The sequence below is a fragment of the Salmo salar genome, chromosome 20, assembly GCF_965601325.2.
Source record: "Salmo salar chromosome 20, fSalSal1, whole genome shotgun sequence".
NCBI lineage: Eukaryota > Metazoa > Chordata > Actinopteri > Salmoniformes > Salmonidae > Salmo > Salmo salar.
Window position 1 is genome coordinate 85,948,554 of NC_138310.1, and position 17,556 is coordinate 85,966,109.

Consider the following 17,556-nt stretch of genomic DNA (forward strand, 5'->3'; position numbering starts at 1 on the left):
GGCAGGGTGCAGGCTGACAATTTTCCACACGGAGTTCCTGAGAGTGTGTGAAAGTTGTGACAGGTGCAGGGAGAGGAAGAGAGGGAGAAGATGAGAGAGAGAGGGGGGGTGGATGGAACAGAGGGAGGCAGGAGAGGGAGAAGGGAACGGGAGGAGAGAAAGGGAGAAGAGATCGGGAGTGGAGAGAGGGAGAAGAGAATGGGAGGGGAGAGAGGAAGAAGAGATCGAGAGGGAGAAGAGATCGGGAGGGGAGAGAGGGAGAAGAGATCGGGAGGGGAGAGAGGGAGAAGAGATCGGGAGGGGAGAGGGAGAAGAGAGGAATGAGAGGACAGGATAGGGAGAGGAGCAGAGATGGGGAGAGAGGGAGGGGAGAGAGAACTTTGTTCTAAGAGCAGAATTAATCTGATTGGTTTAGGGCAGAACAAATCCAATTGGTTTCTAAAAGGTCAGTGCAAGCTAGCTAGCTAAGCATTTAGCAACCTCAGCTGCTCATGCTGAATTAATTAATAGATATAGCTAGCTACCCAGCTAGGTGTAAAAAATACAAGTCAGCTAACATTTGCTTTATTGAAATGTTAAGTTGAATAAGCTGTATAAACTTACAAATTGTAATGGACTGTTATGTTTCCCTGTGGACAAAAACGTCAAAATGTAGCTTAGCTGAGCAGAAAGCTACCTCCTAGTACTGTTGAATTATAAATAGAAATAGCTAGCAAGTTAGGTCTCAAATTTGCCAATAGGTCAGTTAACATTTGTTTTATTAAACGTTTAGTTGAAATGTTAGTTTGGGTCAATATCACTTGCGGCCATAAGGGCAGACTTCAAGCACAAAAGGTAATTTAAAGTCGTCAACGGCCCTCGGGGCAGCCATTTTTCTTCCATAGCCATTGCTAAGTAATAATTTATGTTTCCGCATTGTGCGGTTTAATAAAGTGGAGCCAGTTCAGAAGGGAAACCCAAGTGTGATCGTTTCAGCGGATATTGCACCAATCATATTCACACTTTACATACATGCGGTCGCTTTAAGATTTCTACACACACTTCGCAAATGCCGGATGTCAACTGATTAGTTAAGCTGTGATATATTTTCACACATCATCATCTGATCCAGGAAGGAATTTTCTGAATGACAGTCAAGTGGGGAACAGCTGTTGTGATGGAACAACAGCCCAATTGCAGGAAAAACTGTGTTCGTAGAGGAATGTCTAGAATATTTTGGTGTCTCATTCGTTACGCTGGTGAAGACAGTTGTGCCATATTGGATCTAATATCCACAGAGGGGGGAAGTATTTTGGGGTGGGGGTGCTGCTTTTGCCGGGGGGATGCAAAAATGTATTGCCCAGTGCTACAGACATCTATATAGGTCCTCTAATACAGGAATATAAAAATACTTGCTTGATATATGTTTTCCAGTTTCGTTAAATACTTTGCAAATGTAACTTATTTCTGTGAAAACTGAAATGGTCTATTAATTCCTTATCCATTTTAGTACAGTAGATGCTCTTATCCAGAGCAACTTACAGTAGTGAACTCTTTTTCAGACTGGTCCCCTGTGGGAATCAAACCCACAACCCTAGCTTTGCAAGTGCCATGTTCTACCAAATGAGCCACATCATCACATACCACTTCATGCCTCAATGCACTCAATTACTGTATTGTGCAATGTTTTTCTTAAAACCTGTTTAGGATAGAGGGCAGTATTTTCACGGCCGGATGAAAAACGTACCCGATTTAAACTGGTTACTACTCTTGCCCAGAAACGAGAATATGCATATTATTAGTAGATTTGGATAGAAAACACTGAAGTTTCTAAAACTGTTTGAATGGTGTCTGTGTATAACAGAACTGATATGGCAGGCAAAAACCTGAGAAAATTCCCAGCAGGAAGTGGAATGTCTGAGAATTGTCTGAGAATTCTTCTTTTGATTCTCTATCAAAACTACAGTATCTGTGGGGTTATGTTGCACTTTCTAAGGCTTCCATTGGCTGTCTAAAGCCTTCAGAAAGCGGATTGAGCCTTCTCCTGTCTCTGGGCAGAGTATAGTAGCTCAGTTTCTCAGTGGTCTGCCTGGAGACAAAGAGATTGGATATGCGCGTTCCCACGAGCACGCTGTTTTTTATTTTCCTCCTTGAATGAATACACTATTGTCCGGTTGGAATATTATCGCTATTTTACGAGAAAAATACCATAAAAATGGATTTTAAACAGCGTTTGACATGCTTCTAAGTACGGTAATGGAACATTTTGAATTTTTGTGTCTCGAAATTCGCTCGCACGTTAGCCTTTGGATCGTGACCTGAACGCACGAACAAAACGGAGGTATTTGGACATAACTATGGATTATTTGGAACAAAAACAACATTTCTTGTGGAAGTAGCAGTCCTGGGAGTGCATTCTGACAAAGATCAGCAAAGGTAATACAATATTTCTAATACTAATTCTGAGTTTAGTTTGCTCCGAACTTGGCGGGTGTCAAAATAGCTCGCTGCGATGGCTGAGCTATGTACTCAGAATATTGAAAAATGTGCTTTCGCCGAAAAGCTATTTTAAAATCTGACACAGCGATTGCATAAAGGAGTTCTGTATCTATAATTCTTTAAATAATTGTTATGTATTTTGTCAACGTTTATGATGAGTATTTTTGTAAATTCACTGGAAGTTTTTGGTGGGAATACATGTTCTGAACATCACACGCCAATGTAAAAAGCTGTTTTTGGATATAAATATGAACTTGATTGAACAAAACATACATGTATTGTATAATGTCCTAGGAGTGTCATCTGATGAAGATCATCAAAGGTTAATGCTTCATTTAGCTGTGTTTTGGGTTTTATTGACATATATGCTTGCTTGGAAAATGGCTGTGTGATTATTTTGGTCTATGTACTCTCCTAACATAATCTAATGTTTTGCTTTCACTGTAAAGCCTTTTTGAAATCGGACAATGTGGTTAGATTAACGAGAAGTTTATCTTTAAAATGGTGTAAAATAGTTGATTGTTTGAGAAATTGAATTGTGGTATTTTAGTAGTTTTTGTATTTCACGCCATGTGATTCCATTGGTTGTTGGCTAGGGGTCCCGCTGGCGCAACGGCGTTCCGCTAGTGGAAAGCCTGTCCACAACATTAATGGTGATGGAAAGTTTACAGGTACAATCCCAGATGACCAGCCAATATACAATACAGTAATGTACATTAAGTGGTTTGTAAGGATGGTAAATTAATACTACACAAAAAGTAGTTGTTTTCCATATTATTTGATCAAGAAAAATATTTAATTTCAAGTGGATGTTTTGTGTCTTTGCACATAACTTTGCACCTTTTGATGTAAATGTTTGAGGACAGGGTTTTGTTCTTTCTGGATTCCATTAGAATGACAATCACAGAGAAAGGGACAGGACAACAAATCTTACAATTCCAACTATTGAATCTTTCAAAATGCTCTTCTTAATTATACAACTACCTACTTTGCCAAATGGAGATGCTGAAAAAACTTTTTGGCCCGCGCTACAGACGTCCATATCGATCCATCAATACAGTGCATTAGGAAAGTATTCAGATCCCTTGACTTTCTCCACATTGTTAGCGTTATTCTAAAATGTATGAAATAGTTTTTTTCCACATCAATCTACACACAATACCCCATAATGACATAGCAAAAACAGATACTTTGATAAAAAAACTGAAATATCACATTAACATAATTATTCAGACCCTTTACTCAGTACTTTGTTGAAGCACCTTTGGCAGCGATTACGGCCTCGAGTTTTCTTAGTTATGATGCTACAAGCTTGGCACACCTGTATTTAGGTGTTTCTCCCATTCTTCTCTGCAGATCCTCTCAAGCTCTGTCATGTTGGATAGGGAGCGTCGCTGCACAGCTATTTTCATGTCTCTCCAGAAATGTTCGATCAGGATCAAGTCCGGGCTCTGGCTGGGCCACTCAAGGACATTCAGAGACTTGTCCTGAAGCCACTCCTGCATTGTCTTGGCTGTGTGCTTAGGGTCGTTGTCCTGTTGGAAGGTGAACCTTTGCACCAGTCTGAGGTCCTGAGCGATCTGGAGCAGGTTTTCATCAAAGCCGCTCTATCGGCTCTTAACCATCTATGCAATTTTGTTAGTTTTTTTGCGTTGTTCGTAACTTGTTTTGTACATAATGTTGCTGCTACCGTCTCTTATGACAAAAAAGATCTTCTGGACATCAGAACTAGGATTACTCACCTCAAATTGGACAAGGAGTTCTTCTTCAATGAGTCGGATGTGAGGGATATACTACGGACACCCGACCAGGCCCAGATCCCCGTGATTAGCAAGAAAAGGAAACGTAGGTTTCGTGGAAAGAGATCAGGATGCCTTGTGAGGATCAGGCGACGAGTGGCTAATCGGTCCTTGCCTTCCGTTCTGCTAGCTAACGTTCAATCGCTGGAAATTAAATGGGACGAACTGAAAGCACAAATATCCTACCAACGGGATATTAAAACTTCTTTGGGCTCAAATCCCGTTAACGGGATAGATTTGACAACATCCGGTGAAATGGCAGAGCGCCAAATTCAAAAACAATTATTACAAATATTTAACTTTCACAAGTGCAACACACCAAATTAAAGCTTAACTTCTCGTTAATCTAGCCACCGTGTCAGATTTCAAAAAGGCTTTACGGCGAAAGCAAACCATGCGATTATCTTAGGACAGCGCCCAGCATACCAACACATGAAAATCTGATTTCAACCCGCCAGGCGCAACACAAAAGTCAGAAATAACGATTTAATTCATGCCTTACCTTTGAAGAACTTCTTCTATTGGCACTCCAATATGTCCCATAAACATCACAAATGGTCCTTTTGTTCGATTAATTCTGTCGTTATATCTCCAAAATATCAATTTATTTGGCGCGTTTGATCCAGAAAAACACCGGTTCCAACTCACGCAACATGACTACAAAATGTCTAATAAGTTATCTGTAATCTTTGTCCAAACATTTCAAACAACTTTCCTAATACAACTTTAAGGTATTTTTTAATGTTAATAATAATAATAATAATAATAATAATTTAAGACGGGATAAACAGTGTTCAATACCGGATAAAAACAACGTGAAGCGCTTGACCTGGAGTGCGGGTCAAAACATTAGAGAGCACTCGGCTGGACCCTCATTCTGAACTGCCGTACTTCTTCATTTCTCTAAAGAAAAACATCAACCAATTTCTAAAGACTGTTGACATCCCGTGGAAGCGATAGGAACTGCAAGCAAGTGCCTTATAAATCTAGATACACATAGAAATCCCATTGAAAACACTGTCACCTCAAAAAACACATTTCCTGGATGGTTTGTCCTCGGGGTTTTGCCTGCCAAATAAGTTCTGTTATACTCACAGACATAATTTTAACAGTTTTAGAAACTTTAGAGTGTTTTCTATTCAAATCTACCAATTATATGCATATTCTAGTTTACTTTGGGCAAGTTTTTCATCCGGACGTCAAAATACTGCCCCCTAGCCCAAAGAAGTTAAAACTGTAATATCTTATGTTTCACCGAGTCGTGGCTGAATGACGACATTCAGAACACACAGCTAGCGGGTTATACACTCTATCAGCAGGACAGAACAGGAGCCTCTGGTAAGACACGGGGTGGGGGCCTATGCATATTTGTAAACAATAGCTGGTACACGATATCTAAGCCTCAAGGTTTTGCTCGCCTAAGATAGAGTATTTCATGATAAGCATTAGACCACACTACCTACCCAGAGAGTTTATCTGTATGTTTAGTAGCTGTCTACATACCACCACCAACCGAGGCTGGCATTAAAACCGCACTCTTTGAGCTGTATTCTGCCATAAGCAAACAGGAAAACGCTCATCCAGTGGCGGTGCTCCTAGTGGCTGGGGACTTTAATGCAGGGAAACTTAAATCTGTTTTACTAAATCTCTATCCGCATGTTAAATGTGCAACCAGAGGGAAAAAAATTCTAGACCACCTTTACTCCACACACAGAGAAGCATTCAAAGCTCTCCCTCGCCCACCATTTGGCAAATCTGACCATAACTCTATCCTCCTGATTCCTGCTTACAAGCAAAAATTAAAGCAAAAGCACCAGTGATTCGGTCTATAAAAAAGTGATCAGATGAAGCAGATGCTAAACTACAGGACTGTTTTGCTAGCACAGACTGGAATATGTTCTGAGATTTTTCTGGTGGCATTGAGGAGTACACCACATCTGGCTTTATCAATAAGTGCATCGAGGACGTCGTCCCCACAGTGACTGTACGTATATATATACCAACCAGAAGCCATAGATTACAGGCAACATTCGCACTGAGCTAAAGGGTAGAGCTGCTGCTTTCAAGGAGCGGGACTCTAACCCGGAAGTTTATAAGAAATCCCGCTATGCCCTCAGACAAACATCAAACAGGCAAAGCGTCAATGCAGGACTAAGATCGAATCGTACAACACCAACTCTGACGCTCGTCGGATGAGGCCGGGCTTGCAAACTATTACAGACTACAAAGGGAAGCACAGCCGAGAGCTGCCCAGTGACACGAGCCTATCAGACGCGCTAAATAGCTTCTGTGCTCGCAACGAGGCAAGGAACACTGAAACATGCATGAGAGCATCAGCTGTTCCAGACGACTGTGTGTTCACGCTCTCCGCAGCCAATGTGAGTAAGACCTTTAAACAGGTCAACATTCACAAGGACGCTGGGCCAGACAGATTACCAGGACGTGTACTCCGAGCATGCGCTGACCAACTGGCAAGTGTCTTCACTGACATGTTCAACCTCTCCCTGTCTGAGTCTGTAATACTAACATGTATGAAGCCGACCCCCATAGTTCCTGTGCCCAAGAACACTAAGGTAACCTGTCTAAATGACTACCGACCCGTAGCACTCACGTCTGTAGCTGTGAAATGCTTTGAAAGGCTGGTCATAGCTCACATAAACACAATTATCCCAGAAACCCTAGACCCACTCCAACCAACAGATCCACAGCCTATAGGGAGGAGGTCAGAGACCTGACCGTGTGGTGCAAGGACAACAACCTCTCCCTCAACGTGATCAAGACAAAGGAGATGATTGTGGACAACAGGAAAAGGAGGACCCAGTACGCCCCCATTCACATCGACGGGGCTGTAGTGGAGCAGGTTCAGAGCTTCAAGTTCCTTGGTGTCCACATCACCAACAAACTAACATTGTCCAAGCACACCAAGACAGTTGTGGAGAGGGCACGACAAAGCCTATTCCCCCTCAGGAGACTGAAAAGATTTGGCAGTGGTCCTCAGATCCTCAAAAGGTCTTACACCATCGAGAGCATCCTGATGGGTTGCATCACTGCCTGGTATGGCAACTGCCTGGCCTCCAACCGCAAGGCACTACAGATGGTAGTGCGTACGGTCCAGTACATCACTGTGGCCAAGCTTCCTGCCATTCAGGACCTCTATACCAGGCGGTGTCAGAGGAAGGTCCTAAAAATTGTCAAAGACTCCAGCCACCCGAGTCACAGACTGTTCTCTCTGCTACCGCACGGCAAGCTGTACTGGAGCGCCAAGTCCAGTTCCAAGAGGCTTCTAAACACCTTCTACCCCCAAGCCATAAGACTCCTGAACAGCTAATCAAATGGCTACTCAGACTATTTGCATTGCTTGTCTATGCACAGCCACTTTAATAGCTCTACCTACATGTACATAATTACGTCAGTTACCTCGACACCGGTGCCCCCACACATTGACTCTGTACCGGTACCCCCAGTATATAGCCCAACTATTGTTATTTACTGCTGCTCTTTAATTATTTGTTATTCTTATCTCTTACTTTTTGGGGGGGATTTTCTTAAAACTGCATTGTTGGTTAAGGGCTTGTAAGTAAGCATTTCACTGTAACTTCTACACCTGTTGTATTCGGCGCATGTGACAAATAACATTTGATTTGATTTAAGTTCAGGTTTTGTGTCTTTTACATTTGGTTTTGTACACCAGCTTCAAACAGCTGGCATCACAATCGTTTTGGTCATGCAAAATATATATCACAGCAGTTTAGATGGTATAATGATTCTTTAGACAATACTTGCTTGTTTTGTCACATCATCTAATTTCAGTTTAACTGTTAGAATTTTAGCAACCAGGAAAATGGCAGAGCAATTTCTGCATAGTGCACCTTTAACTCTTTAACTAGCTAGTTAGTAGTCTTATGACTAGGGATTTGAAGCTGTTCATGGTCATATTGGTTCCAGACTTGGTTCAGAGAGAACAGTCTAAGACTTGGGTGGCTGGAGTCTTTCACAATTGTGATGATCTTTATGGCATTTTAAGAGCATTGTGGATTTTATAGGACCCTAGATATTCCATCCTCACCCCAGCCTCCACCTGTCTGGGTTCAGTGTTTCTTCCTTCAGGGGATTTGATATATACGGAAGTCCAGAGAGGATATATAGATCTCGTTATGTCGAGATCACGACTTACATATCTCATGATCACAACAAAACAAAAGTTATTTTGTCGAGATCACAAGAAAATGTTCTCGTGATCACGACATAACAAAAGTACACTTTGTAAATAAGAGTGGACGTATTGATGATAGATGGACAGTATGGCTGAGGCGGCAGAGCCCAGTGGATCAGCGCATACGTTTTTATTGATTGCTATACTATGGGATGGTACATTTCATGCTAACATCATGCTTTCATTTGTGTTAAGAGCTCATTTTTAGTTTATAAGTTAGAATTTTAGCAAGCTAAATGTCCCTTACCTTGAGCTAAGAGCTTGTGGGGAGGAGCTAAGCCCTCATGGGGTATTTAAGCACTGAACAATGCCTGAGAGGTAACTCTGTTTCCCAGGCTGTGTGCCACCCCAAGACCACAGCCAATCGCATGCAAGCAAACATAGCTAACTTAGTCTTGTGACGCGAGCAAGCTAGTTAGATAGGTAATCTTGTTAGCTAGATAGCTAGCTAGATGTCTATGCTGGTTGTTAGCTTACATACCTGATATGTGTATAATTGTAAGGGACATTTCATGTTTTATGGATAATATTTACAGTTTAGGTGAGCTCCATTCCTGACAGGCTGATCAGATTTAATTTCAGAGCTTGATCAGATTCAATAGCAGCCTCAGAGGCTGATGAATCAGGATTCTGCCTTGTAGGCTCTTCATAGACAAAGCACCTCGCAGGCAGATTAGCAGTCAGTGCATTATGTACGTGATCAAGAGTGGGTGTGCTCTATTCCTGGCAGTCTAATCAGATTAAATTAAAAATTCATCAAAGGATGCTGCCTTGTCTGCAAGGAGCTTTAACTATGAAACAGCCTACAAGGCAGAATCCTGATTTATCAGCCCGAGGCCAAAATTTGTGAACTATGCCTGTATGAGAGGAAACAAATAGTCCATAAGTCCTTGTTTGGAATTGATTAATGTATTTGTTAGGTAAACTGATATCAGTAGCTTTGTTTCCATTAACTTGTCCAGTGACATTTAGAAAGCTCAAATAGAAAATCCCCATGGTCGGTGTCATGGTGAGACTTGCCCTCTTGTAGAACTGAAATAATTGTATTATGAAACTTGCATCCAGCCGATTAGAAAAACAAGTTGAAACAATTCAGCCATTCTTGAAAGTCAGGACAAGGATCCTACAAATAAACATATTTTTTTTGTTGAAAAATAGATTTAACAGGAGTGGAGCTTCATAGTTGCGTTGACATCAAGCACCTTGTGTACCTTCAAAATTATTCAGCAATCATAATTTATTTGAAATACATTGTTTTGAATCCTAATTTGTCGCAATAAAGTTAGACAAAATAAAAATACACACCTGTCAAACGGATAGAAATGTTGTAGCGCTTCACACATTTACACGTGTTTTTTGCGACATTGCTTTTGTCGATTAAACCCGTGTCAATAGAAACCACAATGTTGTTATAATAAATTCTAGGCCAGGGGTAATCCATTGATGGACGCCAACTACCTTAAGCGTCTAATGATGATAATATCTTCTGGCCGGGGGAGTTTTGTTAAGAGCCCCGACTCGTTCTGAACGTTAAACGCTTGTGGTACGGTTTTGGAAACATAAGGAATGTAGTATCTTTCACATCAGTGAGAAATTGTCTAAAAACAAAAAATATTAAATTACTACACACCTTTATAGAGTTAGGGTTTCCACACGGACATGTTTCCACATTACAGCACTTGTTTACAGAAAACAGTGGTGTACCTGTGCTAAATTAGCTATTTGCGTCTCCGAACACCTGTGTGTAAACGGAATCCACAAATGTGTTGTCGTTAAAATAATACTGTCGGCTGCAAATGTGTGAAAACCAGTTAAAATCGTGCACGTTAAGTGTATAATTTGGTGGAATTATTTTGATGTGATTTGAAAGTACTGGGATTTATATTTCACATTTAGATGGAGTATTTGCAGTGGTGTAAAAAGTACTCAATTCTCATACAATTGTCAGACATTTTCTATTAACCAAATGGCACCATTTTCATTTACGGAGAGCAAGGGGCACACTCCAACATAATTTACAAATGAAGCATGTGTGTTTAGTGAGTCCACCAGCTCAGAGGCAGTTGGGATGTTCTCTTGGTAAGTGTGTGAATTATACAATTTTCCTGTCCTGCTAAGCATTCAAAATGTAACAAGTACTTTTGGGTGTCAGGGAAAATGTATGGAGTAAAAAGTACATTATTTTCTTTTGGAGTGCAGTGAAGTAAAACTAAAAGTTGTCAAAAATATAAAATAGTAAAGTATAGATACTCAAAACAACTACTTAGGAAGTATTTTTACACCACTGAGTATTTGGCTGTTTTGGCTTCCAGAGGCAATTCACCTTGAAACACATAAGGTCCTCTGACTATGGAGTAACATTAGACTCCTCTAGTCCATTATTGGGCTAGGCCAGGGGTACTCAAATACTATTTCAGAAGTTCCAATCACTCAAATCTCCTAGGTGGCTTCGTTCCAGATGGACATTGTAATTTATCAGCGTAGCAACCAACCCCCCTCCCCATAACCCAAACTGTTAACACAGCCCTCTTTTGGTTAGTTTCGGCCTCTCATGCGAGTTAGATTTAATATCAGGCAATACTGACCTCTACTGCATGACTAATAGAGATGCAGAAAGATTCCAAGAAGGACTTTAACGTGTCAGTGTCTCGGTGGAACAAGGAGGAATCGTAACATAATCAATAATACTGTACATAAACATGAATCGTTATTCTAAAACACACACACACACCAGTGTGTAATAGTCAGACTAAAACATTTCGGCCTACTGAACACTATACAATTTTACAATCTTGTCAGTACCTAACAATAGTATACTAGTTCCTCTCATGTGACAGTCAAGCAAAGTCAGACTGAAAATATATATTTATTTTATTGGCAAAAACATCAAATAAAGTATTTCTATTTAGCATTAAATTACACAGCTCCTGTCACTCTAAAACAAAGGTACATTAAAACCAAGAAAAGTTGGCAATCCATTTAGACTGATATTTAAGACAAGTAGATTTTACAGTTTGTAGGGTTATGTTATAGTATCATGGAAAGACCTACAGCCTGAATATTTAGTAAAAGAAACCAATCAATTAAATTTAAAAAAAATGAATAAAAATGAATAAAAATAATAGAAAAGGTCTTATGTGTGGCTGAGGGTGGCTTTGTGGCACATATACAATCCAATGCGAAAGTAACTTCCCCTTTACTTTCCTATCATGTCCCATGTGTACTGAATGGGCTTCAAGCTAATATCATAAAATTCATGAAAACGCATTTAAGATAAATGTAAAATAAGGTGTTTGTGGATGAATATACTTCTACCAGATGCATTTTATTTCGTTTTTTGCCCATTGAAGACCATTTTTTAAAAAATGACAAAAGTTGAAAAACTACAAGGGTGAGGGAGTACAGTAGTCTTCTTGAAGTCTTCCTGGTTACCATCACAGTGTATTCCCATGCTGCGTGGGTACGAATGCTGGCACCTAGCCCTACTTTGTGTCTACCCTTCATTTCATCTCTCGCTCGGTCATTGAAAATCAATCAAATATTGCATGTCCACATTCATTTATAAAAATAAAATGTCTTCCTCAAAGCTCGAACATACATATTGAACACATGTTGGTGAAGATGGAAGCACAGCTTCGTCTCTCATGTTAATTACTGATAACTTGGTCAGATCCCAGTCTCTCATGTTAATTACTGATAACTTGGTCAGATCCCAGTCTCTCATGTTAATTACTGATAACTTGGTCAGATCCCAGTCTCTCATATTAATTCAAAACCGATGACTTGGTCAGTGGTGTTTCTGTCATTTCTCTTGTCTCTTGATCGAGCTGCTAAACACAGAAATAAAACCATGAGGAGGAATGAATGGTTTGTACCCAGATAACAGATATGAAGTAGTCGTCTAGTGGTTCAGAGCGTTGGGCCCTTAACAGAAAGGTTGCTGGTTCAAATCCATGAGCCAACTAGATGAAAAATATGCTGATGTGCCCTTGAGCAAGGCATTTATCCGGAACAACTTACAGGAGCAATTAGGGTTAAGAGAGTCTGCTAAATGACTAAAATATCAATCATTCGTTCAACATAGTAACTAATACACGTGGCGTAGTTAAGTTTTAGACAATAGTTAAAGCAGCCTGAGATGGAGTGTCTGTGGGTACAGGGGTTCTTACCTCGATCCCTACAGCATTTCACCACCAGTACAATGGTCACCAGCAGGAAGATAGAAATCACCAGTAAACTACACAGCAGAATAAGCAAAGAGATGGACCACACTGGGTCTGGAGCTAGAGAGAGATGGATGGAGGAGAGAGAGAGATGGAGAGAGAGGAGGAAGAGATGGAGAGGAATTGAGATCTACTGGTCATACAAACTGACACTGTGTACACAAACACCTTAGAAATAACATAAACACTAAAGGTGTATTCATTTCTCACCTCTCACAGACACCCAGCTCCCATGTGATTCTCCCTGGTCTAGTTGTTTACACCGGTACCATCCTTCATCTGACTGTGTTGCTGCAGGGATGGTCATCTCTCCTGTTAGCTCAGTCTTAGTGAGGTAGCCATTGTCTATCCATTTATGAAACTCAGCACTGAGGTTTGATGGGGTCCCCTGAAATCTGCAGCGTAGAGTCACGGTATCTCCCTCAGTCACAGGAAGGGCGGGGCTTTCCAGGGCCACACCCTCTGTACAGCACCAATCACATACAGTAACAGTCTATCATACTGAACAAACAAGTCATCACCATATAATTTGTGGATGCTGGGGTATAATTCATCTTATTAAAGGATTAGACTTACTAAGGGTCACTGTGATGTTGACGGCATTACTGTACTCTCCTGACTCAGACTCACACCAGTACACTCCAGTGTCTGACCAGACATCTGTAGTTGTGAAGATGCATGTGGATCCTGTCACTGATCCCCAGTCAGTAGGACACTCTAACACTTTGGCTTCTCCCCATCGTAAGTACCTCTTCACTCTCCATCTATTAGAATCCCCCTGCACCGCACAGCCCAGCGAGACAGACTCATTGTAAAAAAACTGAACTCTGTTGGGACTGACAGTCAGAGAGGCTGAAGGAGACTGACCTGAAACACACAGAAATACACACAGAGAGAGAGAGAGAGAAATACACAGAGAGAAATACACAGAGAGAGAGAGAGAAATACACAGAGAGAGAGAGAGACAGAGATGAGACTGAGGTCAGGGTGCAGACTGTGACACAGAAAGAGTGACTCACCTTCTACCCAGAGAAACTTGAGTTCACTGAAGTCTGTGTAATAGACTGGGTCTCCTCTCTCAGCTCTACACACATATCTCTCTCTGTGATTCAGACCAACCAGGTTGAGAGAGTAGGAGCCTCCAGCCCCATCATCACTGTCCGGTAGCAGCTCTGGAAAGAAGTCCTTGTCTGGATAAGAGGGGAACCCTTCCCTGAAGGGTACAGCCTTGTACCAGGAGAACCTCCAGCCTGTAGACGAATCTCCAACCTCACAGCTCAGCGTTACTGAGTCTCCAGCATTCGCCCACCATGAAGGAGACATGGTCAGGTGAGGAGAAGCCATCCCTGAAGTGGAGAGGAGATCATTTGTTCCACAATGATCTGTTGTTACAGTTTTCAAAAATATTTTATACTTGAATAGTCCCAAAAGATTCATATTGCAGTCACTTATGAAACCATGGTCATGTTCTAACACTCCATCTAATATTACCTCACCACTTCTCTCTCAACAAGGCAGACCTATACACTCACATGACACGGTTAGTGTGACGTCTTCACTGATACTGGACTTCTGGGAGTTACTCCTCCGTACTCCCATACAGCTGTAGACACCATTATGAGACGGTTCAACAGGACTAAGACTGCATTCATTCTGGCTAGAGGAGTAAAAGAGGCCGTAAAGACCTCTGTACCATCGGTACTCCCAGTCAGTAACTCCGTCTTCCTGTATGTCACATCGGAGAGTAACGGTCTCTCCTTGGTATATCCCCGTCGGTGTCCGTTTAGGCTGCAGAGTTAAAACAGCTCTGGGTTGCTCTGGACAAACAAACACAGAAAAAATAAGCATCAACGTAACACAAATAGTCTTACTTTACGACAACACACAAACAAGTTATATCATTAATCAAACCATAAAAACTAACTGAACACATTGAGTAACTACATGATGTGAGCTCACAAATAAAATGCACTTAAATGTTATTTAGAGTTAAATGTTTTATTGATCATATTATGGTCAGATTGTATTCTGATAAAAAATAAAATTCAATAGTATTTTAGATGTATTTTTAGTGACCAAATGTCTGTGTGTCTTCATGAGAGAGAAGAAAATAGAAAAAGCTACTGGTGCGCGTCTTCATTTTGTCTGCTGTGGTGGAGAGAAGAATGGGACTCACCTTGTCTTTGTCCATAGCAGGTGAGTGCACTCAGCACTAACACACACACACACACACACACACACACACACACACACACACACACACACACACACACACACACACACACACACACAGAGAGAGAGAGAGACAGAGAGAAAACCCATCACGTCACACTATCACATAACAACCAACATTTCAACCTAACTGCAGCAATTAATGGGGCAATCTGGGAATTGAAAAACATCAAAAACTTTTTAATTAACAGCTCAGGGATGGAGCTGGAGAAATGTAACCCCTCAAATTCATAGACAAAGTCATGGATGCAGGGACTGACCATCCATGAGATACAAATTATCTGCTGTTTGATCTGACAATTAATCTTGATGGTTGTACAGTCGTCTCAAATAAAACTGAAGGACCTCGGCGTTACTCTGGACCCTGATCTCTCTTTTGACGAACATATCAAGAATACTTCAAGGACAGCTTTTTTCCATCTGCGTAACATTGCAAAGATCTGAAACTTTTTGTCCAAAAATTTGATTAATTGATTGTTGACAATTACCTTGTTTACAAACAATGGAGTAAAACAATACTCTTTTATGGGTTCTGATGTGGTATAACAGTTGAACTACGCTCATGAGGCCATTATAAGTTATAGCCTATTCTTCAAGAATCATTGGACAGCCTGTATGTAATTAATTTAAAATGTACCAATCCCAGAGGACCCCTATAAACAAATGCTTGCGCCAATATTGATAATGCAATCATTTAATCCTCCTTAGCATCTTTTTCTGTCCAAGGACAAAGTACAGCCATTGTAAGAGCCTGCCTGTCATGTAGGCTACATCTGAGTTAAGGATTGATCTCCATATTACGTTTAACTCACTTTCGTTAAAAAAATTTAAAAAATAAACTGTTGTTGACACTGTAATGGATATTACATTGATTTAGATTTACTGGACACACAAGCACACAGTACTCACAAAGAATTCCCCAGAGTGAGGTGTGCTCCATGCTATCCTGCTTGACAGCGTAAGTGTTGTGAAAGGTCATGGCACTCTAACAGGGCTTCCAATTACACCAGACCACTCCCCTTCCCTCCACACCTGTTCCCACTCACTAATCACCTTTCCTTTCAGTTCCCTTTATAAGCAGCATGATCCTTCCTACACGTTAGTATAGTTTTGATTGGTGATGCCTTTGGGAGGCTCCATCCTGGATGTAAGTGTGTACCATGTGTTGCCCTATAGCCTATGCTACCCATGTCCTCAGTTGGACCCTCTTATGTTTTGTTCTCCTTCATTTGTAGTTCTTCACCTGGCACTACTTTCATGTCTGCAATAGTTTTTTTTTGTTTTTAATGGTTCTTTTTTGTCTCCCTTCCAGACCACCACATCCTTGCGGTGTTGGAAAATAGTTTACCAAGTTACAAATTACTTCACACTGGAGAAAGTTAAACGGACTTAGTTACTTTGAAAAAGTAGTTGTTTACATCCAAACTACTTTGTAGGGTGGGAGTATAAATCTGAAATGTCATAAACCACAAATTGCGAGAACAGATTATTTTAGGGTCACGTGTTAACAGAATGTTTAATTTAGTCTACTGAACATGTTTAATATGGTAATTGGGCAGGTCTGATTGGGCCATTTTACCATTGTTTTTGAAAGGTGTCCTAGTAGTTGGCAACATGACTTTTTTGCCATCTACTGAAAACGGTACCTTGCTAATGATTTTAGTTCAACTAAAAATCACTGAATTTAAGGTATTAGTTGCATTCCACTACTTCCCAACACTGTATCCTTGTTACCCTAACCTTCCTATTTGCCTTAATGCATTTTAACTTCAACTATAACCTCATTACTAAACTTCCCCATATGTCAACTGTCTTAAATGTGTGCAGATTGTTAAAGTGTAGTTACTTTTGATTCTCAAGGTAGAAAGAATCTGGTTTAGGGTAGAACAAACCTGTGTTTAGAAAGTCTACGGGTGCAGTTTATGATGAGCACTTTTTTTAACATGGCAGAGGTTTGAAGTGAGACTCTTGAAATAGAATTGGGTTAAAAGTTGTAATGTGGTGGTCATTGTTTGTCAGATAAATGTGACTCTAAGATGTAACTTTTCTCCTGATTTGAAGCAAACTGTCCCTCTATTTTATGATTTAGCGACAGTGTCCATCCTTTAAGTTCATATAGCTATTCAACCTAACATTTCTATGAAGCAAATGTTAAATAACTTGTGTATTTGACAGCTAGCTCTTTTATATTTTTTTAAAACTAATTCTACATGTGTATGTGGGAGGTTGCTAAATTCTTGGCTAGCTTTAACTTGTTTAGCATGTTTCTGCTAGCTTGCTACATTTGAATTACTTGCTTCAAATCAGGAGACCAGTTTTATCTTAGTATCACATTTGTCTGACTATTGTAACAATGATTATAACAAATTTTTTACGACTTGTAACTCAACGTTTATTTACAAGATTCTGAATTTAAACTTTGCCTGTTGACCTGCTAGGAACTAATTGGGTGTTCTGCCCTACAACAAAAGCATACACACACTGCATTGATGTTTGCTATTGCAGGAAATGATTAATAAAACCAATGTCTTCAGCATCTTTATTTTACTATGCTATAACAATCATTACATTTTCTCTAGATTATGACCCTTGTTATCCCATTAGTCTTCTG

General features: G+C 40.5%; 1 protein-coding gene across 1 annotated transcript; it reads right to left on the reverse strand.

The window, feature by feature from the left end:
* Positions 1-11,419: 11,419 nt before the first annotated feature.
* LOC106581455 (Fc receptor-like protein 2) lies at positions 11,420-14,904 on the reverse strand. The gene is made up of 8 exons (XM_045703417.2): positions 14,838-14,904; positions 14,407-14,530; positions 14,246-14,316; positions 13,733-14,059; positions 13,290-13,580; positions 12,924-13,175; positions 12,660-12,773; positions 11,420-12,320 (listed from the first exon to the last, which is right to left on the reverse strand). Exons 1-8 carry the CDS (start codon positions 14,902-14,904, stop codon positions 12,250-12,252), a joined length of 1,317 nt encoding a protein of 438 aa, XP_045559373.1. The 3' UTR covers positions 11,420-12,249.
* Between the last annotated feature and the right edge of the window lie 2,652 nt (positions 14,905-17,556).

Bases quoted from the DNA above. Each gene is read 5' to 3' on its own strand.
- LOC106581455 (XM_045703417.2), bottom strand. From the start codon at position 14,904: ATGGACAAAGACAAGGTGAGTCCCATTCTTCTCTCCACCACAGCAGAC. The intron at 13,581-13,732 runs GTGAGTCACTCT...TGTGTGTTTCAG, and splicing joins CAAGTTTCTCTGGGTAGAAG to GTCAGTCTCCTTCAGCCTCT. The intron at 12,774-12,923 runs GTGAGAAATGAA...ATCTCTCTCTAG, and splicing joins GAGCTGGGTGTCTGTGAGAG to CTCCAGACCCAGTGTGGTCC.